This window comes from Diplotaxodon limnothrissa, linkage group LG4, assembly GCF_057381915.1.
Source record: "Diplotaxodon limnothrissa isolate DT_005_m linkage group LG4, D_limnothrissa_male_GT1.1, whole genome shotgun sequence".
Lineage (NCBI taxonomy): Eukaryota > Metazoa > Chordata > Actinopteri > Cichliformes > Cichlidae > Diplotaxodon > Diplotaxodon limnothrissa.
Genome location: NC_140599.1, coordinates 8533895 through 8559237, shown reverse-complemented (window position 1 = coordinate 8559237; position 25343 = coordinate 8533895). Strand labels below are relative to the sequence as shown.

Sequence of the window (25343 nt, the reverse complement as noted above, 5' to 3'; positions counted from 1 at the left end):
CAAAGATCAGATATAAAAAGGCAACACTCACCTGAAGTTTCTTCAACTGTTTCAGGGCCTCGTCACGGTTCTTGTTCGCCATGTCGATGGCTGCCTCAAGCTCCTTCAGGTCCAGCTCCAGCTTCTTGCGTCCAGCCACGGCAGCAGAACGCTGCTTCCTTTCATCCTCCAGCTCCATCTCCATCTCTCTCACCTGAAAGGCACGTCGATTTGATCAAAGCCAAGAAAAACTACACGTTCCTCTCCACTGATAACTTTTAAGCCCAACTTCAACTCATTTCTGACTTTATGCTACCGGGTGCTCATTCTGGTTCTTCCTGAAGTTCAACCAGCTAGCATTGAGACCTAATCAGAACGTTTTTAAGGTTGTAAGTACTTTTTCCTCCCGGAACAACTAAAAAATGCATTTTGTTATGAATTAGCAACAGCCGCCTCCTATTTACCCCCTCCTATTCCCAAACTGCCAGATTGTTGGTCTAAAACGCACTCGCTTTAGTCATGAGAATCAGAACACGCCTGCTTTCAACAATGCTGTACCTATATGTAGCAGCTAAATGTTGGATGGATGAATATTTGTACCTGTTTAACCAGTGCCCTCTTCTTCTCCTCTCCCATCTCATCGCGTCCTGCCAGGTCTCTCTCATACTGGGCTTTCATGGCCTGCATGTTGACCTCCAGGCGCAGCTTGGCGTCCTCTGTGGCCTGCAGCTCATCCTCCAGTTCCTCCAGCTGAGTCTTCATCTCCTCCAGCTGCTGCTCCATTGCACGTTTGGCCTTCTCCAACTCGTGGACCTGCATATAAGAACATTTATGATGAAAACCGAACGATAGACAGCACTGGAGCAGAACATACCTCTACAGAGAAAAAGAAATGTTTCTTGACTTACGTTCTTGCCAACATCATCCTTGGAGGATACGAGGTCCTCCATTTCGGCCCGCAGCAGCTTGTTGTTGCGGTCCAGCTCTTCTTTCACCTCTCTCAGGGCTTCCAGCTCCCGGGTTAAAGCCAGTGTCCGGGTCTCCTTTTCTCTGGCTTCAGCTTCAGCTCTGTCACGCTCCTCTGCATAGCGACCAGAGATATTCTTCTCCTCTGCCAGCATCTACAGAAAAATCAACATGCAGCAGTGTTTTTATTTTGCTTTTCCTTCCACAAGACATTTTAATGGCTCTCTTATCTTGTGTATACTTGGCCTACCTGGTCAAACTTCTTCTGCTTCTTCTCGAGGTTGGACACGATCTGTCGGAGGTGGTCCTGGTCAACCTGCAGGTCATCCAACTCTTGCTGGAGACGCGTCTTTGTTTTATCCAACTTCTCGTAAGCGGCACATTTCTCCTCCAGGCGCTGGTTCACTCCCTCCAGGTCCCGCTGAAACTTCTTCTTTCCCTCCTCAGCACTTTCCAGAGAGCCAGCATCCTGCTCCGCCTTCTTCTTCAATTCAGCAAGCTGAGGGGGGGTAGGGATAAAGTCATGTCAGCTGTGTGATGGATTTGCGATTCAAACGACTGTGAGCTCCCACAGAAAACTAAATGCAGGTATTCTTTGCAGCAGGTTTGCGTCCTGCAATGTGAAGAAGTCGATGTTTTACCTGAGCCTGCACTGTTTGGAGCTGCCTCTCTACGTTCCTCTTGGCTTCTTCCTCCTCCTCCAGCTGTTCTTTCAGGTTGTTCTGTTCATCCTCGAGCTGGCGCAGCCGTGTGTTGACTGATAATTTCTGGCGCGTCTCTTCCTGCAGTAATTCCTGTTGAAATGACGGACAAGCAGAGTTACAGCAATGTTGTCACAGAGTCAGATGTTTATAACAGCCAATACTTTCATTTTTAAATATTTCTGCTAAAGGTTGCACTAAAAAGCTCTTCATACACTCTTCTTTTGTTAAGACTTTTAAACAACATGATTTAATGTGAAGCCAGTGTCTTCACAGTCAAGTCCGTCTGCTACAGTTCAACTTAAAAACTTCAAAGATGACAAATACTTCATTGTTATAGTCTGGGGCTTTTTATCCCTTTAAAATAAAGACTTGTATTCATTGTACTTTCCCTACATGTCTTAAGACTGTACATATTAAGTAGAAACTAACAAACTTTAACTTTGCAGAAGATGTCTTCAGGTTTAGTCTATGCCAGTTTGCTCAAGAGTGATTATTATAAAAGAAACTAACAACAAAAGTATTAAACACTGTATTTGTTATGCATGCTTAACATCTGTGTGGCAGTGTACCTGAACGTCCTGCAGCTGGGATTCTACAGTAGAGCAGTCTTTGGCTGCCTTAATGGACTTGCCCTCCACCTCACTCAGCACGCTGTTAACATTCTCCAGTTCAGCCTGTGGACAAAAGAAAAAACAAAAACATGAACCACTGACAAGGACACACCATCACTCAACACTGAATTGTTAATCCCTGGCCTTCTATAAAAATGCAACTGCGATCATTCTGACAGCTCTCAGAAGGAATCACTATATCTGTTCTTAGCGCCTTCTAAGATTTGTACCTGCACTTTTGAGAGTTTCTCAGCCTGCTCCAGCCTCTGGCGCTCGCTCTCTGAGTGTTTGAGCTGCAGCTCCTGGACCTGGGCTTCGGCCTTCTTCCTGCGATGTTCTGACTCTCCTTTACCCTGCATCAGAGTCTGCAGCTCGATGGACAGCTCATTCCTCTCAGACTCCAGGGCCTGTTTGTTCTTCTCCACAGATGCTTTGTTCTGTAGACGGACAGTCAAACTGTAAAGGAAACTGACAAATGAGAAAAACTGAATCTGAATACCAGCTCTGAAAAATTACCCTCTTAGCCTGCTCCAGCTGCTCATTGAGCTCGTCAAAGGCCTGACTGTGTTTCTGTCTCAGGTCAGCAAGCTGCTGTTCGTGAAGTTTGCTTTCGTCATCAAGAGTCTTTTTAAGCTGGGCCACCTCGGTCTCACGTTTGCTCCTATGGAGGAAGAGGAGAGATTAGTCGACTTGTCTAAACACCACCCAACCAGATGTGTTGAGGTTTAGCTGTTATACTTGCTCCTATACTAATGTCTGTACCTGAGCTCTTGCTGAGCGGCAGTGGAGTCCAGAGTGTCCTCTAGCTCAGTCTTGAGGGCCTCCAGCTCTTCTCCCAGATCCCTGCGGTGTTTTTCTGCCTTGGCGCGGGCCTGCTTCTCCAGCTCCAAGTCCTCTTGGAGCTCGGAGAGCTGAGCTTCCAACTCACGGATCTTTTTCTGGGCCAGGTTCTTCTGTGCAGCCTCTTCCTCAATCCTTAAAGGGAGGAAGAAGTCAGGAAAAAATAATTAGTGAAGAATTCCTAAATACACTGTTCAAATTAATATTTTTTAATCTGCAGGGCAAACATCTTAAGTGTTTACACAGACCTGGCCAGAGCTGCCTGGAGCTCTTCTTCCTTCTTAGCCAGCTGGGCACGGAGCTCAGCAATCTGGGCCTGCAGCTCAGAAATCTGATCGCTTGTCTCAGTAAAGTCACTCTCCATCTTGCGTCGGTTCTTCTCCAGCTCCTGACGCTGCTTCTCCTCCCTGCGCAGACGGTCTGGCAAAAAAAAGAAAGAAAAAAGAAAAAAAAATTTAATTACAGGGATGGAGGGAAAAAAAGATGCTGTATTACACACAAGTTGCATGATGCTCTCTGCTACTTTTGGGTTTTCTTCTCACCCTCCAAGTCTGTGATCATAGCCTCATGTTTGGTCTTGAGTTTCTGCAAGCTCTTGGATTTCTCCTCCTCCTCTGCCAGGTTGGTGGTGGCCTCAGAGATCCTCTCCTCCAGCAGCTTCTTCTCCTGTGCTCACAACAATGGTGAACAATATGAAACTATTAGTTTAGTATATTATCTTCAGAACAAATTCCTACTGTGCTTGATTTACACAGCTATCGTTTCCAATTCATCCATCCTGACCTTCATTAGTTTGTTGTTGTGGTCATCTAACACCATAACATCCTCTTCTATCTTCTTCATCTTTGCTTCCATGGTGACCTTCTCTAGCTGGAGCTTCTGTCTGGCTGCTTCCTCCTCATCCAGCTGCTGCTCCAAGTCCTGTGTGCAGATAAATGACGAGTTGGAGATTTAACATGGCAATACGCCCTCCATATTAAGATTTAAATTACCATGTTTTGTTTTCCTGCTTACAGAAATATTTTGCTGCATCTTTTTCTTCTCCGTTGCCAGGTGAGAGGCACGCTCCTCCTCCTCCTCCACTCGGGCCTCCAGGTCGTGGAGGATCTCTTCCAGCTCCTGCTTCTTGGCAGCAAGACGGGCTCTCATTTCCTCAGCTTCGGCACAGAGTTCTGTTTCTGCCTGAAGCTGCTCCTGCAGGGCCATCTTCTCAGCATTCAGCTACAAGCAACGGGAAATAGGTGTTTAAGAGACAAGTTCAGAAAAAAATGTCACCTAAAAAATTCAGAGCGATGTTATCCCTCATCACTGAATTCACCGCCTATATTTAAATCCTCTAATAGACCAAAACTCTGTCTCTTTCTGTGAGTTTATCTGATCCAGTTTATTGCTGTCCACCTGAATAAGTTCAGTTTCAAGTCGACTAGCTGAGCAGTTATTTTCTGGCATGACTTTCCCCACATGAGATGCTTTGACAACATGTGTAAATTATAGCTAAAGAAATAAACCAGGGTCACTGATAGAAGCCCTGCAACAGTGCCAGAAAGTGGACGAATGTTCGAAGTTTACCTGCTGGTGTTTGTCCACCATTTCCCGGATCTGCTGCTCAGCATGAAAATGCTTCTCTTTCACCTTATTCAGCTCTTCATCCTTGGCCTGCATCTCCTCCTCCTGCCTGCTGACTTGGAGCAGAGGCTTCACCTGAGGACAAACAAATGGGAGATGTGAAGAGTAAGAAAAGCCAAAACAAGGAGGAAAATTAAAGAGAAAAAAAAAAAAAAAAAAACAGAACAAGTGCTATGAAGTTGCAGAGAGGACGCCGAGGCTCACCTTGGTGAAGAGCCTCCACCACTGCCAGTTCCTGAGTTTAAGATAAGCAGCGCAGTTCCTCTGGATCACCCTCATTGCAGTCAGCTGCTGCTGCCTCTTAGCAAAAGCCCTACAAGCAAACAGCAGAGTCACAACTCATATTCTCTAGAAGTGTAAAGTAACACACTTAAAGACAAGAATTACACTTTATATGTGTAATCTATATAATGACAAAAATGTTCTTACTTGCGGGCCACATAGCCTCTGCACCAGGCCTGGAAGCTGATTATGATGTCCGTGATCTTCATGTCCCTTTCCTCCTCCAGGTGAGCCAGGACTCCTGCTCGGAAGAAAACTTTGCTCTGGCCAATGCGGTAGAGGTTGGGATCCAGCTCCAGGCTTTTGATCTGTGAAGAAAGGGAATGATCAGTCACTCCGGCAGAGGAAGCAGGCATTATAAGGGTGTGATTAGAAGTTTAAAGCCTACTTACCATGAGCACACAGGCCTGCTTTCCATCCATGAAGCCCTTGGGAATAGCATTGGGGGTAAGGATTTCATACCTGAGGGAAACGCAGGTGAAGAGCATATTGGGTTGTTTTTAAATAAATTAAAATGTGAAAAAAACAAACAAAAAAAAAAACAAAAACAAAAAAACAAAAAAAACAACCCAGTGGGAACATTTATAGTCTTACCTCTGTCTGAACTCCTGGAAGACGATGCGGTTGGGGAAGCCCTGTCTGCAGATACGGATCCCCTCAAGCACACCATTACACCTCAGCTGATCCAGAACCAGGTGGGGGTCCAGTTTACCAGCCTGAGAAGAGGAAGATTTGCTGATTAAGAGTATGCTCTATTCTGCATATTAACATCTCTTCCTTTTCCAAGAGGAAAGACATTTGAGCCCCTGTTGGTGTTTCAGCTGCAAATGAAAATATGAGAATTGGGCCGAGTCGATCTGTGACAGCTTTAACAAAAAAAAAAAACCATGACAGGTAAACCTGGTCAGAGTGCAACAACTCCTGGGTTCCTGACTCAAAATAAAATGTGCTCAGTGGTGTATTCTAGTGCAGACGTAACTGACAAACTTTACAATTGAACAACCCCATCTGCTAAGCATTTTCAGAGTTTCAGTTGCAGTGGCAACATCCAGTCAGATGCCCACGTTTCTGTAGTACCTTCTTCTCGTGGTTAGGGATGATGCAGCGAACAAAGTTGGGGTTTGTGTTCCTCAGTGTGGCCATCAGTTTGGACAGCTGCTCCTTGTACAGCTGGCCCACCGTGCGGAACATCCCTTTACGAGTCTTGAAAGCGCCATGCATCTCAGACATGCCAGTCACCTTATCTAGACCCACTATGCTGTCCACTGAACGAGGGGGGAAAACAGAAAGGAGAAGACATTATGTACAAAGTCAGCATGATTTGAATATTTCACCAGGCAAACTCAAATCAAATGCACATCAAAAAGGAGAATGAATATGAGCATTGTCTCTCCACCTCCTCTTGGTAAACACAACAGGAGAGAGAAGAGGTAGTTCACAAAACCAGCACCAGTGAAACGCCACACAATCACACACAAAAGTGCATGTGGAGAGGGGAACAAATCAGGAAGGAGGCTGACAGAGGGAGTCGCACAAGGCCAGTGAAGTGTGGAAAGAACACACCCAAAATTTAAAGAACAAAACATGTATAAAGTGCAGTGAGTGGAGAGAGTTCATTACTGAAACTGACAGCTTGTTGCTTTTGAAAATGTGTGCGATGACTGATTTAAATATGTATGTGCCTGAGAAGGTGACAAACATTGGCGGTTGCAGTGGGCATGTACTTTTGTGGTGACATTAAAAAACACCAAACCCATGCAGGATATACCCATTGCTGCAGTACCCATGACCAACACCAGGAGTCCCCAAACAACACTATCACACAGAGGGAGAAAAGGAGAGTTCAATGACAGAGCAACAAGTGGCAAGACCACCAGAAGATTTTGCTACTGCATACACAGCTGATTTTAGAGCAACACAAAATACACTTTTGGTTGATAAAGCTGGGAGAACGAGGGGATGAAAACATTTTTGAGAAAGAACAGGACCAAGAGGAGGAAGAAATACTAAAGAAATGAAAGAAACCTTTTTTCACCTGGATCTGAGTGCAGAATAGGAAAACGCTGATAAAAATAGGCTCTCTGACAATTATGTACCTCTGAGATGCAGTAAAAGACAAAAATGAGAAAAAGTGGGGCCACACAGGGGAAGGAATGGAAGGAAAACCACCAACGGGATTTGAGGAAAAAAATAATTTAAAAAAGGTAAAAAACAAAGGTCCACACACCAGACAGTAAGAGAGAGAAAAAAAAAAAAAAAAAAGCACTATGAAGCAACATGATTATATTCCCATATCTTAGAGGGGCAGCGATTCCTGGGTTAAAGGCAAAAACAAGGCATCTGCCTCGACTCACCATCCTTCCAGAGCTCAGACACAAACTTGTCTGTGGACTGGTTGAGCAGTGAAGCCACATTGTCATTCAAGGGATCCATGTTCTTCAGCAGCCATTCGCCTGCCTTGTAGTCTACCTGTAGAGTGACACCAGACAGGAAGTGTCAAGTTTTTGGTTTTTTTTTAATGATAGAAATATGTTGATGTAAACAGCATAATGAACTAAGCGATGTTTACCTTGCCAGCATAATGGATAATGCAGAAATCTGCTTCATCCTTCAGTTTCTTGGGCTTGAAGAATTTGGGATGTGTTCCCTGCTCCTGGAGCACCTTCTCCACAAAGCTCTTGTCTGTGGCCTTAGGGAACCAGCACTCCTCATCCAGCAAAGCCAGGATACCCGGGGGGCTGGCCTGGGACAGACGAGAGCACATGAGTCAAACCAACAAAGACGCTCAGAGGACCAACATAGTTACAGCAGATCAGAAAACTCACTGGCTTCTCAATGAGTTCGATACAGGGCTGCAGGTCGAGGCCAAAGTCAATGAAACTCCACTCGATGCCCTCCCTCTGGTACTCCTCTTGCTCCAGGATGAACATGGTGTGGTTGAAGAGCTGCTGCAGCTTCTCGTTGGTGTAGTTGATGCACAGCTGCTCAAATGAGTTCAGCTGGAGACATGGAGGGAAAGAAAATGCTTAAGAAATCTCGTGGGGCTGCATGCTGTTACAACAGACGGCCATGAACATGAGTGCTCAGCTATCACATAGCTGATATACAATTAATATACGTTAATTATACAATTATCTGCAGCGAGTGTGGTGCTTGATGGAGAGGTAATTATATTTTTAAAAACTGCCTTGTGTGTTTACCTCGAAGATCTCAAAGCCAGCAATATCCAAGATGCCAATGAAAGAGGCTCCCTGTCTCTTGGTCTTGTCGAGTGCTTTGTTGATCCTCATGACGAGCCAGCGGAACATCCTCTCATATGTGGCCTTAGCGAGGGCTTCCACGGCAAACTCTGCTTGCTCCTGAGTCTGAGCCTTCTGGACATAGTCTCGACCCACCTTGATTCTGGGTGACAGGATGGCCCTGGTGAAGTCTGTGACATTCATGCCCATGAGGTGGCATACCTTCTGGGCAGCTATTGAGAAAACGAGGGAAAGAGAATGAGTAGTGCAGGATGGAAGAGTGACATTTTAAAATTAATGTGCAGAGTGCTCGCTTACCTGTGTTATCAGGCATGGAGGCTTGGTCTGTATGACGCTCCTTCTTAAAGCTCATGTTTCCAAGCTGCAGAACAGATGCCACCACCTTCAACAGACCTGCACACGGAAAACAGCAAAATTAATTAACATGGCAAGAGTTACATTAAGCTGGTAATACATAGAGACACACATGCACAGAAACAAAAGCTGTCGTCTTACCAATTTGCTCATCCTCTGGAATACCCATGATCCTGAAGGCGTCCATGGTCTCTGTGAACAGATCCTTGTCCTGCTGGCCCGGAATTGTGACGTTCCCATTGGAAAGAAAACGGTAGTTGTTGTAATTTTCCAGGAGGAGATCACCTGAAATCAAACAGCAAAGGAAAAGTTAAAAAAAAAAAACAAAAAAACATCAAGTCACCAAATGCTTGAGGAAACTGCACCATCTTTAAACAGAGATTTTTGTTTAATGTGCTGCTTACTGCGCAATTTGTCTCCAGCCCCTGTGAGCAAGTAGTAGAAGATGTGAAAGGTCCTCTCTTCTTTGGCCTGGCGAATGGCACGAGATTTCTCCAACAAGTCTAGAGGTCGGTGTGTCAAGGACAACTTCTGATACTACCACAGAAAAGCTCTTGAACTGGTTTAAGACTTCTTTAGTAATAATAACATAAAAGGCAACAACCTGACAGCATTAAGGATACAAGTTTCAATATTGGCACCAACGATGTAACCATTGACATCAAAATTGATTCTGATGAATTTTCCCTGGTGGTGTGGAGGAAAAAATGTTTAAGTGAAAGTGGTATTTAGAAGAAATCATAAACAAAGGCTGTAGCAGTTAATTCTTACGAATCTGGAGGAATTGTCATTTTTGACAGTCTTGGCATTTCCAAAGGCTTCTAGAATGGGGTTAGCCTGCAGCAGCTGCTTCTCCAGCTCCCCCTAGTGGAAAGGAACAGAATTGCAATGCAAAACATAAGACGCAGGTACATCCATACAGGTAATTTCTCAGCCATGGATTCATATCTAACAAGACCATAAATCATTAAAATTAACCTCTTAAGCCCCAACGCCTAATCAATCTCCTGCCTTTTGCCCCCGTATCTGGGGTCGTTGGGGCTTAAGAGGTTAATCTGTGTATTGTGAGGGCTTCACATGCTAATCTGACATTTACTATAAAGTTACTTATGATTACAAAAAAGCAGAGGCGGGCGTTTTGCATATACCCATAATATACTTACATCTGAGACGGCAACATAAAGAACAAGACATTTAAACAAAAAGCGATAAGATTGATACCACATACACACATATACATACACCAGCAGCACACATCACACCCAAGCATTTTATCCCAACACGCAACGACATGTTAGCGTTTAAACTGACAAAGACCCCAAAACCCTGAGACTGTCAATAACCCGTCACCTGTTATTCAAAGCAGAGGAGTCCAGTGAACCGCAAGCACAAAACAAGTTGTCGTTTCTATTTCAGTACTTTAATAACTCTTTCCTTCAAAAAAAACCCCACATATACACCATGCTTAATGCAGAATTTAACCTTTGAATTTTAAGTCAATCTTAACCAGTTCTCATATTATATCACTGTCAGTTAGCTTTTTATGAAAGCAAATGGTGTCCCCCAGCCAAATGAGTACAACTTCCTCAAGTGCATGTTAGGTCATTACACAACATGTATGCAGCTTAGGATATCTGTCCAAGCAAAAAAAAAAAAAAAAGAAAAAAGAAAAAGAAAAAAAAAAGCGACTTTGGAATCATCGGCACATACAAAGTAGCAACAAAACCTGTGAAAAGTTCAACCAGACAAATGTAAATACATCCATCATAGCAAAAGTAGCTCAAGCAAAGACCCCACCCTCTTTATCCTGCCATTGTCTGGCTGAATTTTTCACAGGAACACATACGGCTGCCGCTGAGCTGCAAACAAACTTCCTCCATACTTCCTATTGGCTGGCAAGACACGTAACCCCTGCCCTTGATACAAAGTGACTCCCATAATAGTGCGGTCCAGCGAGGGGGGAGAGAGAAGAGGATGGGCGTGGTAGAAGGAGGACTGTGATGACAGAAGCAGGTGGGGAGGAAGAGTGAATGAAGGGGGAGGGTTAACTCACATGTGACAGGACCAAGTTGTTCTGTTGATGGGAGAGAGAAATACAACAACCTCAAAAAGGGACGATAGATGTGGTTTTCAGTAAACCCCTGTGGGTGGGTTTTAGCAGCATCTATCGCAGCGCTGACAGGCCAGATAACAGTAGTGTGACGTAATGCTTGACTGCTTGGCAGAGTTTTATTTCTACTGACAAGTTGCAGTAAAAAGTGAAGTAAACCCAAACACATAGTAGATTAAGTTAGGTCTCTGGTCTATATGAAGTGTGACAGGAGGGCCTGAATGTACACTACTGTTTTCTGTGCCTGCAGGGTCGTTATTTTCATTGCCACACATTTTTCCTTGATGGTCTTTCTGTGCAGCTTTACCAACAGCAATTTTGCTCTGTTTCCTGTAGAAAATGAGCGGCTTGAAGGCAACAATGTAATGATTGATTCACAATCAGATAGTGTGCATACTAATTACAGTTAAAATGAAAATAAGTAGATCCAGGGTGCACGGAGGAAAAGGATGATTACTTGAATTTACAGGAGTAAAACAGCTGGGAGTGAAGTGAGATGAATGAATGTGATAAACAATGGAGGTCTGAAGGTTCGAATGCAAGTATCAGCTGCAAGACTGACCTGATCTTTTTTGGTCTTGTGAGAGGAGGCGATGTGAGCGAGATACTGGATGACCTTCTTCGTGTTCTCTGTCTTACCAGCACCAGACTCGCCTCTACAGACACAAACAGGAGAAAATAAAATAGTCAGTGGACTGATTCAACACTGAGAGGACATCTTCTGTAATGTGACCACTGTTGATGTGTTCATCATCTATAACTTACGTGCACAGGATGGACTGGTCTTCACGATCTGCACAAAAAAAAAGAAAAGAAAAAAAAAAAAAAAAAAAAGAATTGAATATGTACCCACTGAACAACAATTCTGCATATACAAAATGAACATAAGTTATCGTTACAGTGCAAGACGTTTTTTGTCTATACGACAGGAAGTTCATTGACCACAGAGAGGAAATGAATATCTGGCTTCCTGCGACAGTGAAGACGTGCTTGGGTCTAAGTAACCTTTTTTAATTACTGCAGCGCCTCCTCAAATGAAGAGCATTGAAGGGACAGAGTGTAGCTTGGGTGGACTGAACAACAATATGCACAACAGTGGCCTTAACGTCCAGCTGCTGTGGTGCATGCAGGAGTAATTAAAACATACAATACAATTGCTATGCAGGAAACACCGAGAACTGTCTCGATGGTAATTCACAGAGTCGCAAAAAAACACTGCATAATTATGTGACACGGCAGTAGTAAGAGGGGGGGGCGGCACAGGAAATCTGCACTAGCAGAGTTTTGTCAGGAAATTTGCTCAACATAATGGCTGTAAGCTACTGTACAGGCTCAAACATGGTGTAAATTCATAAATGTTGAAAATTTATTTTATATCCCATGTGTATATTTCCAATGAGTGAGCAACAAATTTTATTAGCTTGAGCTGAGAGATTCTGATGGCACAAGCTGGAAAAGTGCAATTCTCAGAGGGTCTCAAACAACATTCTGCAACCAGTGGTCCCCTGGGTCTTCCATGCAGAGCCAAAATACAGAGTACTCTTATACCCTGCATTCATTGTTTAAAAGAAGTAATGACACAAACAATCAGCCAGTGTTGATCAAAGCTGTGCCACTCAGAACACCAGTTTCACAATGTTATGTCTGGGAATGTTAGACAGGAACTGTATTTTTTTGGTGTGGAAATGTTCGAGAATTTCAAACATTTAACAGCAAACGAAATATATTTTCATGATAGCACGTCGCCACCACTTCCTTTTCTTTAAATGCCGTCATACAATTCTCATCTCGACAGGCAGCTGGGACCGTGTCTTACCCTGCATCATGCTTCTGTAAGCCGTGTCAGTGATGGCGTAGATGTGGGGTGGCATTTCATGCCTCTTTTTGCCCTTGTACATGTCAACGATCTCCTCTGAGTAGATGGGCAGGTTCTTGTAGGGGTTTATGACGACACAGAAGAGGCCAGAGTATGTCTGCAAAGTGGATAAGAATTAAACAATTAAAGAAGCGCTCTTCGCCTGAACTGGAGAAAGAAACCTGTGAAACAGACTGGATGTGTTTATGTGATCAGAGATTTGCATCCCTCCGCATTACTGAATTAATATAAATGGCCAGTTCGCATTAAAGGAAAGGGCTTCCGCAGCTTCTCGATAACAAGGACTTCCCATCTTCAGTTTAAAATTCTCATGAACTCTTATTTGTAATCCTCCTGTGTTATGGAATATTAACCCTACCCTGCTGCAAGTTTAAACTGATGACTGATCTTGGCATTATAAAAAGTACAGCTATTTGAAAAGCCAGCCAAGTCATATACACAAAAAAAACAATGTTTTCTCAGAGTCAGACATTAAAATTCCCTGTTTATTCATTTCTATAAAACTAATAAGTCATGTATCTTGTATATCTGGACTCATCTCTCCTCATAGCATAACAAATAAAGTTGTTGTTTTGTTTTGTTTTTTTTGTTTTTTTTTTAAATATTTCGCATTCCTGAGCTGCCCTCCCAATTTCTTTGTACCAGGCATCTCTCCCTCTGTTGTACACCCGCGTTCCCCTGGGAGATGGTCAATTTCATGACTACAGAGCCTGGAGCCACTCAAACCGACCGTAGCCTGGGTCTCTGGAGGGAGGGGTACAACGGGCTGTGTTGATATGACCGGGTCACACATCACAGAGTCAAAGAGGCCAAAAATCACTCCCAGCCCAGATGGAGTAAATAACATTCATTATGGGGGCAGCAAGAGCAGTTACAACATAATTTACATTCCATGTTCATCTCTGCCAAAACTGTTTTTCATATCTCTCACACTCCCAACTGTATTGTTCCCTACAGCTTCCTGTTTACAAGACTCCGAAACACACACACACACGGATCAAACAAGAGAGACAAAGTGGGACAACACTGAGGGAGAAGACTGCTGAAGTACCACTAGTATGTTAAAAGACTGTTCACATTCTTTATAAGAAGAGCCGGTGTGTATGATTTGTCATTGCACTGGAGCTTAACAAGATAATTAGGAGGTTAGACAGGGTTCAAGAGTAGATTGTTTTCTATAAGCCAGTGGGGAACAGCTATACTCTTCCTTTTTCCTGTCATTTGTTTTCTATAACAATAGCAACCTGGTTAACGTTTGACATGATGAGGCAAGTCTATGAGGAAGTAATCCCCACGAGCTAAAAGCAAAGTTTTCAGAGGGTTTCTTTTTGTGGTTTTTCTCCTGCTCTTGGGTCTGTATGATGTCAGTGACAGCAGCCATCCCTAATATGGTCATCTCATGCACACAGCTCTGGCTGTGGGCGCAAAAGCCACACCCAACTGCTGATCAGACCTTTTGTTTATGAGGGTAAGCCAATCAAAACAAAGCTTGTTTTTTTCTTCAAAGGAAGAAGAGCTGAAACAGCTCGCTTCAGGCAGGATGAGGTCAGGCGCTGCACCAAAGCCCAGTGTAATAAACTATTCTGAACTGTGAGTCATAAGTCCGAGAATTAAAACAGTTTGATGTGAGCATAATGGGTCCACAGTCAAATAGTGAACATAATGATTGCAAAATGTATTTTCTTTATTAGAAAATAAGCACATTAGTGCATCATTTAATTGAATGTCATTTTCAATTGCAGCTTAAGCCTTGAATCTTGCAAAGCTACTATAATAGGATCCAAGATTAATGATATGTGGGTGAATATAAATAGAAATCACATCTAGTATATTATTGTGATGTTAGATTTCAGCAGACAGAATGAACAGAGCAACAGAAGGTCAGTGCTCCATACTTACATATATAAGACCAGAGTAATATCTCTCTTTCAGGTTATGCAGCACGGATGCCTCATTCAGACACGTGAGCTCGGCCATGTCCTCGACCTTGCTGAACTTCGGGGGGTTCATCTTCTGGATGTCATCCTTGTTCACTCGGATCTTCTTTCCAGAGTCTGCCAGCTCCACAACGCACTCGTCGCCGTGCTCCTCCTTGATGGAGCCGGCCTCGAACCCCAGGCGCTCCGAGGGCACCCATACCAGCTTCTTGGAAGCCCAGTCAGCTTGTGCCAGTGGGTTGTTGACCACATTACGGTCCACGTACAGAAACTTGTCTGCATCCGACATGGTTGCTGTTTTACAGAGAGAAAAAGAAACATTGCTTGTTGTTAGCGGTGCAGGGAGATTAGTGTCACACTAAAATCTAATGAGCAGTTTCACATCTTCAAAGAAAACTATTACATGCAATTTCCTGTTTAACTCCTTCTCTATTTGGTATCCATCTGTCTACACGTGTAATCTCCGAGGAATGCACAGGTCACCACTAATATACAAGAGCAATACGGCTCTGCGTTGACATAAAGGAAACAGTTCAAACAAGGCTCTGTTACTCCGAGGCTAAACGCTGTGAACACCTAATCAAATTTCGAGTGGCAGGGAAGAAACATGTGTCTGGATCACAGAGACAGCAGTACCAACAGGGGGGGCCTGCAGTTTGGCTAACTGCTCCAGTACAGTCTTTTACTGGCTGGTCATGGTGCTCGTTTGATTTTAGAGATAAACTGGTTGATGAATTATAGCGCTTATCAAGAGGTTTCAGGAACTAAAGGAAAAGTCCCTTTTCACATTTCTGCTTGATTGTTTTGGTTTATTATTTAGAGTAAGTTGAAATGTTTGTGTGGTGCCACCCACATACATGTCATTCGTACTTTCCCCTTTCCAATAGACACCGAGTAGTCACCTTGAGGCCCATCCAAAAACGCCTCCTCTCTCACTAATGCGTTGCAAAACTATCAAGTAGGAGGAGAGCTACCAAGTTTGATAAAACTCATGAATTATAAATGAATACAAAACAAATGAGATTCACACTGAATGTTGCAGTTCACACTACACACAAGTGCATACAGATAAACATCAGATCTAATCATATAGATTGAAATCACTGCTCAGCCTAGTCTATACACGCTTATAAATAACAGCTTGCTGACAGGGAGTGCTGTGGTTTAACCCATATGGAAAGTGACTAGACTAGTACAACCAGTAAGGCAAGCGCAAAAAAAAAAAAAAAAAAAAAAAGCACGAGCAGGCTACAGCCAAACCGCCCAAACAGTCAGTGCAGAGACGCTGTGAGCAATTAACCGAACGTAGTTTTCTTTCACAGACACCAGTACCCCCAGCCTTTACTATCTAAATGATCATTCCAGCACAGCGGGAGACCCACACCAATTTTCCCAGCATCACCAGGGTTCTTGGTCTTTTCTAGTGTTCCCTCACCTCTAAGGGTAACCAAGCACACAGACAGTTTGCATTTGCTTGGTCACTCATATGCAAACGTCAAGAAAAACACAGGTAGTCATGACTGTATCTAAATGAATATATAGAGGCAGTCAAGTTTTGATGAGAGCAATTTCACACTGCAGGTCCAGTGGGAAAAGGTTCAAATTACTCATGCTCAGCATAATGAAATGCTGCTTGTACACACCACTGATTTACAAGTCTTACATTTCCAGAGCCTTACAAAAAGCCATGTGCATTTTCCTTTAGCTGTAAGCAGTTCAACAGCAGTGTAACTTCACAGCTCACACATTTCCCCCTAAAGCCCCAAATTTAGAGATGCAGTGAATTTGTGTATAGTTGCTCTTGCTTTACAACAGCGGAGACTCTCAGCCAGAGGGACACAACCTTTAAACTCTGAGGCATTCATAAATTGTTCTCAATGTGACAGACTCTGGAGGACCTAAACCAAAAAACTACTAAGATACTAAAGTGCTGCTTGTTCCAGCACATTAACCCTGAGCTCTGAGAAAGAAAGCAGAGGCATTCTTCTCATGACCCCTGCGGCTTCATGTCCTCTATCAACACTCTGTCAGACTAAGCCACAGCTGACGTCCATCACTGTGCACCACGCCCACTAGCTCATCTGTGGTCTACAGACCCCATCCTCTAATAGAACGTGGGGCAAATTTGTCCTGCTTTCTCTCTCAGTTGGCCACAAGCTTCCTCCTCTGCCTTCAGACTCCCTGTGCACAATCCTAACACCAGCACCCACCCTTCCCCTTTTGTTTTCCAGTCTTTTCAGGGTCACATTCCTCCCATACTCACTCTTTATCAGGGAGAGACAGCATCTAAAAGCATTCCACAAATTTCTGTCCTATATACCTCTCCCCTTACATCTTCCTCAAACCCATTTTCTATGGCTTCTTCCTGTCACATTAGCATGTCAAGTGTGCCTTTAGGGGTTTCACAAACATTGCTCCATACTTTTGAGAGCTCTTCATTCCTTGTAGTGCATCTCTGACAGTGCTCCCATACTCCTTTAAAATTCTTTTGGCCATTACTTGCCCCTCTACATTCAGATCACTTGGCCCCGTGCAGAGTTTGTATACGAGCCATAACTGATTATAATCCCTGCAGCTTTGTTGTCTGGCAAAAACAAGAAGTGAAACAGAACACACCCAGCACTCTGGTTTGTTTTAGCTTGCTATGATTCAAAGGTACAGGGAGACATGTTTGCCAGGCCACTATAAAAAGTATCAAATAATCTTAACAAATACACACACCATCTGTTGCTGCAGTCACGTTGCTTAAGGATCAAATACTTGCTAGTTTATTCATTTTAAATTAATGTTAACCAGAAGTCTTTCATACGAAACTGCAGTTTAGACATTTAATGTATGGAAACTGCTGCAAGCAGTTGTTTTTCTTACCAATTAATCCACAGATTCTTTTTCTATTTGTTCATTCCCACTTAAATTATGTCTGACTTACTCAAAATGTTTTTGTCCTAACCACATAAAGTCAGTTTACCGTCACCTATAAAAGAAAGAATCAGCCAAGCAGTAAAAGAGGACTAAAGTCCAATCTAACAATGACGTCTGCCATAGTCCGACTCACATGCCTGACACAGATAACTGTGACATACTTCAAACTAGCTCTCCAGAGAGCAATGAGGTCTAAAATTACTCCCAGTAGCTATTCTAGCTTGGCAAGGCCTGTTCTATATAGAAGGTAGAAGACGAGGGATAAAGAACAGCCAATTTTAGACCTTCGCTTTTCCCCGTAGAGCTTAACAGTTACAGTAAGTCTTGGATGTTGATTTGACATTGAGATAAAACACTGTGCATTAAAGCTCATGAAACCCACCCCCTGCTTGAGGATCACAATTCCTGTTCTTGAAGCCCTGTTGCCAATGCATCCATAATCCTATAAGAATCAAGCGTTCTCTGAATCCCTGTCTGTGGAGTGACACTTGGCTGCAAAAACACCATCTATTCTGCTTAGCCTGACTTCGACTCATCTAGATTTTCATAACACAGATTACTTATTAAGTGATTACATGGTGGCAGACACTTGGACAGTCATCCTGAAACCAGCACGGCACAGTTTTATGGGCAATGACTGAAAACCCATTCAAAAAATATATTTAAATAAAAAAATAATCAGAGTTAGTTAGCTCTACCCCATTAGACAATCTGATTGAAAGAGGAAGAGGAACCAAAAGACAACACGAGGACGAGAACAAAGGCCGGTGTGCAAACCTACATCACAGAGCAGTGTGGTTCCAAACAGAGGAAGCAATGCAGGAGCCAGGACCTTTAGAAGTGCAGGAGGAACGAGGAAAGGAAAAGGGAAACATAACGTTTAGAAAGAAGGTGAACTCAAGACCTTTAAAACTGAGACCCTCGATTCATCAGTTCAAAACACCCGTCTTTCTTTTCCACCTCACCAAGTTACAGTTTAAAAAAAAAAAAAAAAAAAAAAAAAAAAAACTGGAGTGGTGACAACCTCCGCCACAGCTTGACCATGTAAAGTCAAACCCTCCTGCTCCAGCTGAAAGGAACCCATAAAACCAGCTGTGCTGAGCTGACATTGGCAGGATTATTAATAGAAAGGCAGCAAAGTCAATAACACTATACTCCCACCAACAGCATCTCATCACAGCATCCCACTAGCATAAGCTGAGCCAAGCCTGCTCGTCCTCAGTTGCCTTTCTCATGCTGTGGACATTGTTTTGCCCCGTTGACACCCTTCATCCGTTTATGTTCCTCATTCCAACAAATACTACTTTGTCTATTTTTACTGCATCAATGCCTCCTCTGTCATAGCTTTACTGCATTCGACCCCCTCACAGTTTGAGCTGATCACTGCGAGTCTGCCCTCTCATGACATGAGTGTGTGCCAGACAGGAGCCGCTAAGGTACTGAGCCAGTCAGTCAAAATTCATTATGGGCTTACACGTCAACTCTCTCTACTTCCTTCACCCTCCTCCTCTGAAAGTGGCACAAGGGTGGGGCAAGGAGAAGGGAGGGGAGGAGGAAAGAGGAAATGACAAGCTGAGAAAACTATTTTGCCATTTGAGGAACTTGTTGTGTGCGAGTCTTTCGAGGAGAAGAAAGGTGGCGCTTTTCTTGAGCCCATGCTGAGCAGATCTGAGGACTGAGGAGTAAATTAAGCCCTGGCTGGAAAAATAACCACACTGCATGACAGACCTACATCACTTTCCACATTACTTTTCACATTCCTGCCCCAACCAGGATCAAATTTCACTGCACTGTAAGCTAGCCACTGCCATCTACCACTTGCAGCTAGGGGCCCCTACAACATCATATGACCTCAGACTTTAGTCTGACCCCCCACAACCTTTTCAGATGAGCTAGTGAACTTCTTCACCAACACCACAGTCATGTTTAAGTGTGTTCATCTGAATTAGATTTGACTGATAGCAAAATAGTGGATGTAACAATTGAACTATGAGTGTTTGGGTATACCTGCCTTCATAAATTTAGTGCCAAGCAGGCCCTTTTAAACCATACACTATATGCAGAGGCACACGCAGCCACCATTATGTCACCTACTGGTTATGAGGTTCTGTTGTGAAGATCTTGCTTGTGCATTTTGGCCATCAATTTTTTAATATCATTATTTTTAAACTAGAAATGAAGAACGAGAGGTGATTTTTTTGTGGAATCCCCATGCAATAGCTTTCTCAGACTTCTAAAGTAATGCATTTGTTTTCACAGACAGAAGGTCAGGCCCTTTTGAGCATTAGCACAAGAGTACAGATTTAATGCACTTGCACAGTGACTTCACTTTTCAGCTGATGGACTGTATACCGAAGATGGACATACTTTTCTACTGGTCAGCAAAGAGGCAACTCCTTTGGTTAACATAGAAAGTAGTATACGTTTTCTTTTTAGTTTCTGAATGGACGACACCAACAGAGCATAAAAATATAAAGAAGTGTATGCTTGGCATGGCTTACATGTGTAGGTAGACAGATAAGCTACTATTGTCTCTCAGTTTCTTAGTCAGATCCACTCAATCGTGCACATTTTAAAACACCAAGACGGTAAAGTCGCAACACTACAAGGCTTACTAACCAAAAGGTGCGATCACACTGCAAAATTCATCGTTAATATTACAGTATGAGCTCAACAACTACAAATCATTCTAGCTGACCTTTTCAAGCACTTCTTTTACTTTAAGTTAACTCTCTTGCACTTGATCACAACACAAGTTTTTACCGTGGAGACAGTGCATATTTAAAAAAAAAAAAAAAAAAAAAAAAAGAATTGGAGAGGGAACATGATCTTTCCACATACTGCCTCAAGTCAAGCATTTCAATGTTACTTTTAAGTCATCAGTTTCCAATACATCAATTTCACCTCCACCCAATCCAAGCAATAGTTAAGATTAAATGTTGATTTAAAATGATAGACCATTTGAAATAGGTCATCCGCCTGACAACTGCAACAGTTTCAGGGTCACAGAACAAATTTCACAGTTATCTTTGAAACAACCACCCTGTTACACCACAGCCCAAACGACTGGTTACTTCGCCTGCCCTTTTAGAAAAACACTCCAACCGTATTGACTATGTGATAGCTCACAGATCGTTACGTAAGCCTTTTAATAGACAGTGAAAGAATGCAGAAGGGAGTTAAGATACACATTTCTGTTTGTCAGCAGCAATCTTTCTTAGGAGGAAAGCTGCACTGGAACAGCTACGCATTAGATTTCTGACAGACACAGTGAAGGAAATCTGCTACTTTTATAGTTTCACTTTTCGTATGTTCTTATACATTTAATTCTACCAGCAGAAAGCCTCCATCTGCTGCTTCTACTTTGTGGATTGCCATGCGGTTTGTCTCAGCCTTATCACTTGTTATCGCTACTTAGGTCACTCCCTTTGAGAGATTCAGACAATACAAAGCTGTCTTCTTTTTAAAAGAAAAAAAAAATCATCTCATAAAAAGACACATTAACAGTCTTTGGAGAACCACATGACAGTCTGACAACCTGGACAGCTGGCATGTAGTCAAATTTTGGATTAACATGTGAATAAACTGTCCAACGGGAATCAAATATTAGGCATATTACTCAGCACATTTCAAAGTTCATAGTGCAAAACTGTCTCTCACTTCGTCCCGAGTATCAATTGCCTTTCCGCACAGTTAAAACAGGTGTGTAGGTCACACACGCCCACCCAACCACGGACAAAGTACATTTAGGTCATATGCAGAAATGCAACTGAGCTTTACTACAGTCACGGCAGATTAGAAACCTTCCCTGTTTCAGGCCTTTTAACCTCAACCCAGCTTTTGTCTTGGTTCACACTGAAAAACGTACGTTTACATGAATAAGTAAAGCCTGCTAACTAGAACTTTGAAAATGTTTTTTTACAAGACAAGATTTTGGACAGCCACTTCAATAATCCCAGAAAAAAGAAAAAAAAACCAAAAACAAAACTGTATGATCATTAACTGGCACTCTGAGAAGGCTCAACTGTATGACTGTAATCTCTAATCAAACAATACCTCATAATTAGCGTTACTGAACACAAAGAAGCACCATCTGCTGAGCCATTGCCACAAGGAGGCATAAGTCAAGGTCTGTCCTTCAAGACCTGAAATCTCAACAAGTCTTTTGTTTATGTAGACTAAGTCAGAGCACAGTCATTTCCTGCCATTGTTGGGCTCTATTGAAACCTCACAGGTGTGTGTGTGTGTGTGTGTGTGTGTGGGGGGGGGGGGGGGGGGGGATAATAAGAATAGGAAAAGAGACAGGGGAGGTAAAACGAAGAACATGCACTGTGAACAGAGGTCACAGAGAAAGGTCTGATAAGAAGACTGACACAACAAGGAAATACAAAGCTGTTTAAAGAAAGAAAGAAAAGAAAAAACCCACAGTCTGCATATCCTTGAGAGTAGTCGGGTCAACCACTAACTGAGGCAGAGCTAAATTAGAAGAGACATTCAGGAGAAAGCAGCAGTTTGAATGACTTGAATTAAAGGCCAGCATTAATGACATACTGCATTCAGACTCCACAGGCTAAAATCTGTTAATGTTTGATACTGCCTTTAATACATAAAAATGAATTTAAGCCAGTGTCGCTCGCAGCTGACACTGCTACATACTGAGAGAGGATACGATCGGCTCGGCTATGCTTAATGAAAAAAAACAAAAACAAACAAACTTGGCAATCTCCTCTGACAGGAATGTTTTGTTTATATTTGTGAATCTTGTGTCAAAGACACACACGATTTTAAACATTACCATTTTACTGAGCATTAAAACTATTTCAAGAAAAGTTAAAAGCTTAAACCAAAGTAAAGTCACATTTTAGAAAGCCAGAACCTTTTTTTTCATCAGACAGGTTTCATAATTAATTCAAGTATGCCCCATTACTCTCAGCCCTAAAAAAAGCCCAGCACATATTCCAATCTGGTTTTCTTGGCGATCTAAACTGCAGGAATTATTGCACATGCGAATGTAGTTCAAAAAGGCAGAATAGGAATACCTGACATTTCTTCAAATAACACTGAGACAGGGTAAACGATCGCAATGTGCCAAATAATGTCACACTGCCCTCTCCACAGAGCAACAAAAGCAGGGGGCCTGCAAATAATCTTCCCCAGCTGGGACATCCACCCTTCAATGAAATCTAAACATCCACAGGCAAGTTCCCTCAGACCGTAACACTCTGAAAAGACTGAACAGCCTCACACACCAGCACCCTGTTCACATTTTAAAAGAGGCCTGCATTCAATTTTGTCAGGACTACGGTACATAACTGCCGCCCCCCCCCAGGAGGGCCTCGAGTATGGACATTGCTGACACATGAATGATGGAATGTAACGATCTCTGCAGGGGGGCTCCATAACAGCACCGAAACTGGCAATGGGAGAGGAGAACTGGCCTCCAGAGAAGATGTTGCACAATGTATTAATTTGCCAAAATGACTCTTGCGAATAACAGGATATGACATACAACATGTCACCCCATGTGACCCTTCAAGCATCAGACTTTAAGCACATGACTGCTGCTCTCAGGGAGACTCATCCGGAGAAAGGTCACCCTGAGATGCCATTTATAGAAGAATTCTGCACAAGCTGTGGCTATTCTTCTGCTACTACAATGACTAATACTGATCACTGCTCAGCCTGCAAGCATTGTTACTGTAGTAACCTTGCACTGTGGTTTAAGACTTTCTTGGCAGAAACCAACTGATATGAAATAAGCGTTTGTGTTTAAAAGCAAAAGGGTGCCACGCTGCCTCCCTCTGAGACCACTAACACCTTCTACAATGAGAAGCAGGTTTGGGTGGAGGAGTGCCAGAGCTGCTGGGATGCCCAAGTCTGATTTGATGCAGACTTTGTGCATTTCTTCCCCCAAAATGCTGAACTTTGGTGTTTGTCATAGCCTAAATGACTATCCACAGTCCCTGAGTGCAAACAACTATGCGTCATCTAACAGATGCAAACAAATGATACTGACAAAGCACATCACTCAGGAGGATGCACACTGGTATGACATGATTGGTCCTGATTTGAATGGAACACTGAAAATCTGTGATTGGCCCAAATGTTGCCGTAACATGCATGTTCTCTTTGAGCCTGAACTAACTAGAGATGCTTTTTTGTAATCTGTGCTTGCAGATCAACATTTCCACTGCAGATGCATGCACGCTTTGCCTGAGCTTGAACTCAAAGTTTCCCGTGATGACTTTCGAGGCTCTAAAATTACATGGCGTCTCATGTTTTACAGTTCGTAAAGCCTTTAGAGGTAAATTTGGGTCACTGGGTTGCACAAATAAAAATGCACTCAGACTGAGCCGATACCGAGCCCTTCCAGCTCTTATGTAAAATGGAAAAAGTCACGCTGCCCAGCTAATGTTCATCAGAGTGGACCGCACTGTAATTACAAGACAAGCCTGGTCATTTTAAGCTGGCACTGCAGGAACCACTCTGACTTAACATCTGGCTCATCTACATAACAACCACATCTTTTATCATCATGCCCATCTCACGCTGCGAAATACTTCCTTCTGCTTCACCCCTTAATGACTTTAGATCCTCTATGTGGATAACATTCACTGCATTTTTTACATGAATCTCTATTTTCGTTCTTCACTATCTTGGCCTGGAATAATGCTGACTGGAAAAACTGCTTTCATATCAGGCAATCAATGAGTGTATGAAGAATGAAACCTTAGCCTTACTGGAAACCCATTGGACTTTTATCTAATGAGATAATAAACGTTAAGTGCCTCCCAGGTGAACTAGAATATTTTAATAATAAATCTATCTAGAAATATGTACTTCACATAGTACAGACAATCACATAATACAAGTTAAGCTTCTGAAACATCCATATTAGCCCACCTATGAGTTTGTCCGACTTCTCTATGCCTCTCCCAAAAATCACAGTAAAATGTGTTCCTCATGTCACCATGTTGGCAGTAGCAGTGCACAGACATGCAGGTGACATGGTTTAGTATGGGTAAAGCTGGTCAGTGGCGGAAACGCTCAGCTCGGCGATCCACTGACGTCACCCTGCCAGCCAGACATATCACCGGCTCAGTGTCTGTCTCCCACCGCTACACACCGATAAGTTCAACCACCACAAACTAAGCATTCATATCTTACACCGAGCCGGTGTTCGGATAGCCTGAACTTCCACCTCTTCTCTTCAGCTCAAACTCTCGCCCGGCTTTTTTTTTTCTCTCTTTTTTTCCTTCCACGGTGCCATTCATTCAAGCGAATCACTTCCTGCCTCTACCGTTAAGACTTTTAGCTTCTCGCGAGCTGCCACAACGCTGAAGCTGTACTCTGAGACCTACGCTTCACATACTGCACACTCACTCGTGTATTAAAAGTTTATGGACAGTATATTATTTGAATATTAAAGTGCTGTGAAGTTAAATAAAGCTCGGGTTAAAACTCCGACGGAGGTCCCACTCCACCCAGAGCAGCTTGCTCTATTTGCAGCCCTGAACTAGCCAAAAAAGAAAAAAAAAGGCCCTGCTTCCTGGTTCACTGCACTTGCTGCGGCTACAAGCGAATTGCACGAGTTAGAAACGAGTACATGGAGAAAGCATGGCAGACAAAAGTGTTCAAGAAAGAAATTACCTGCTTTTGGGGTGCAGGATGCCTTTTTTAAGAGGGTGGCTAACAACAACCGTGTGGCTCAGTCAGCGTCGCAGTGAGACAAACTTATCTTCCTGTCGGCAGCAGCTTCGAAGAGTTCAGGCTAAACTACAGAGCTCGCTTCCTCCACTTCAGTCAGTCGCTCTTTCTATCTTTTTTTTTCTCTCTCTCTCTCCCCCTCTTCCTTTTTCCCTCCCTCTTCCACTGG

At 43.1% G+C, this 25343-nt stretch overlaps 1 protein-coding gene across 2 annotated transcripts in view; it reads right to left on the bottom strand.

Annotated features, from left to right (window-relative positions):
* The window catches only part of LOC146633208 (myosin-9-like), a 30234-nt gene extending 4891 nt beyond the window's left edge, over window positions 1-25343 (bottom strand). The window contains exons 1-34 of one of the 2 annotated variants that reach the window (XM_085351380.1): window positions 25118-25343; window positions 14508-14839; window positions 12549-12705; window positions 11498-11525; window positions 11295-11388; window positions 10676-10696; window positions 9394-9486; window positions 9246-9309; window positions 9027-9125; window positions 8764-8907; window positions 8566-8661; window positions 8209-8480; window positions 7834-8007; window positions 7578-7751; window positions 7363-7477; window positions 6086-6273; window positions 5603-5724; window positions 5401-5470; window positions 5156-5316; window positions 4931-5039; window positions 4670-4801; window positions 4115-4321; window positions 3884-4021; window positions 3643-3766; window positions 3349-3520; window positions 3023-3235; window positions 2777-2921; window positions 2491-2697; window positions 2219-2323; window positions 1587-1739; window positions 1196-1444; window positions 888-1100; window positions 580-792; window positions 32-193 (exon numbers count right to left, since the gene is read on the bottom strand). In XM_085351380.1, coding sequence (XP_085207506.1) covers window positions 32-193; window positions 580-792; window positions 888-1100; window positions 1196-1444; window positions 1587-1739; window positions 2219-2323; window positions 2491-2697; window positions 2777-2921; window positions 3023-3235; window positions 3349-3520; window positions 3643-3766; window positions 3884-4021; window positions 4115-4321; window positions 4670-4801; window positions 4931-5039; window positions 5156-5316; window positions 5401-5470; window positions 5603-5724; window positions 6086-6273; window positions 7363-7477; window positions 7578-7751; window positions 7834-8007; window positions 8209-8480; window positions 8566-8661; window positions 8764-8907; window positions 9027-9125; window positions 9246-9309; window positions 9394-9486; window positions 10676-10696; window positions 11295-11388; window positions 11498-11525; window positions 12549-12705; window positions 14508-14834 — 4941 coding nt within the window. In that variant the 5' untranslated portion in view covers window positions 14835-14839; window positions 25118-25343. The remainder of the gene's footprint in view (window positions 1-31; window positions 194-579; window positions 793-887; window positions 1101-1195; window positions 1445-1586; window positions 1740-2218; window positions 2324-2490; window positions 2698-2776; window positions 2922-3022; window positions 3236-3348; window positions 3521-3642; window positions 3767-3883; window positions 4022-4114; window positions 4322-4669; window positions 4802-4930; window positions 5040-5155; window positions 5317-5400; window positions 5471-5602; window positions 5725-6085; window positions 6274-7362; window positions 7478-7577; window positions 7752-7833; window positions 8008-8208; window positions 8481-8565; window positions 8662-8763; window positions 8908-9026; window positions 9126-9245; window positions 9310-9393; window positions 9487-10675; window positions 10697-11294; window positions 11389-11497; window positions 11526-12548; window positions 12706-14507; window positions 14840-25117) is intronic. The other variant, XM_085351381.1, reaches the window with a different exon arrangement.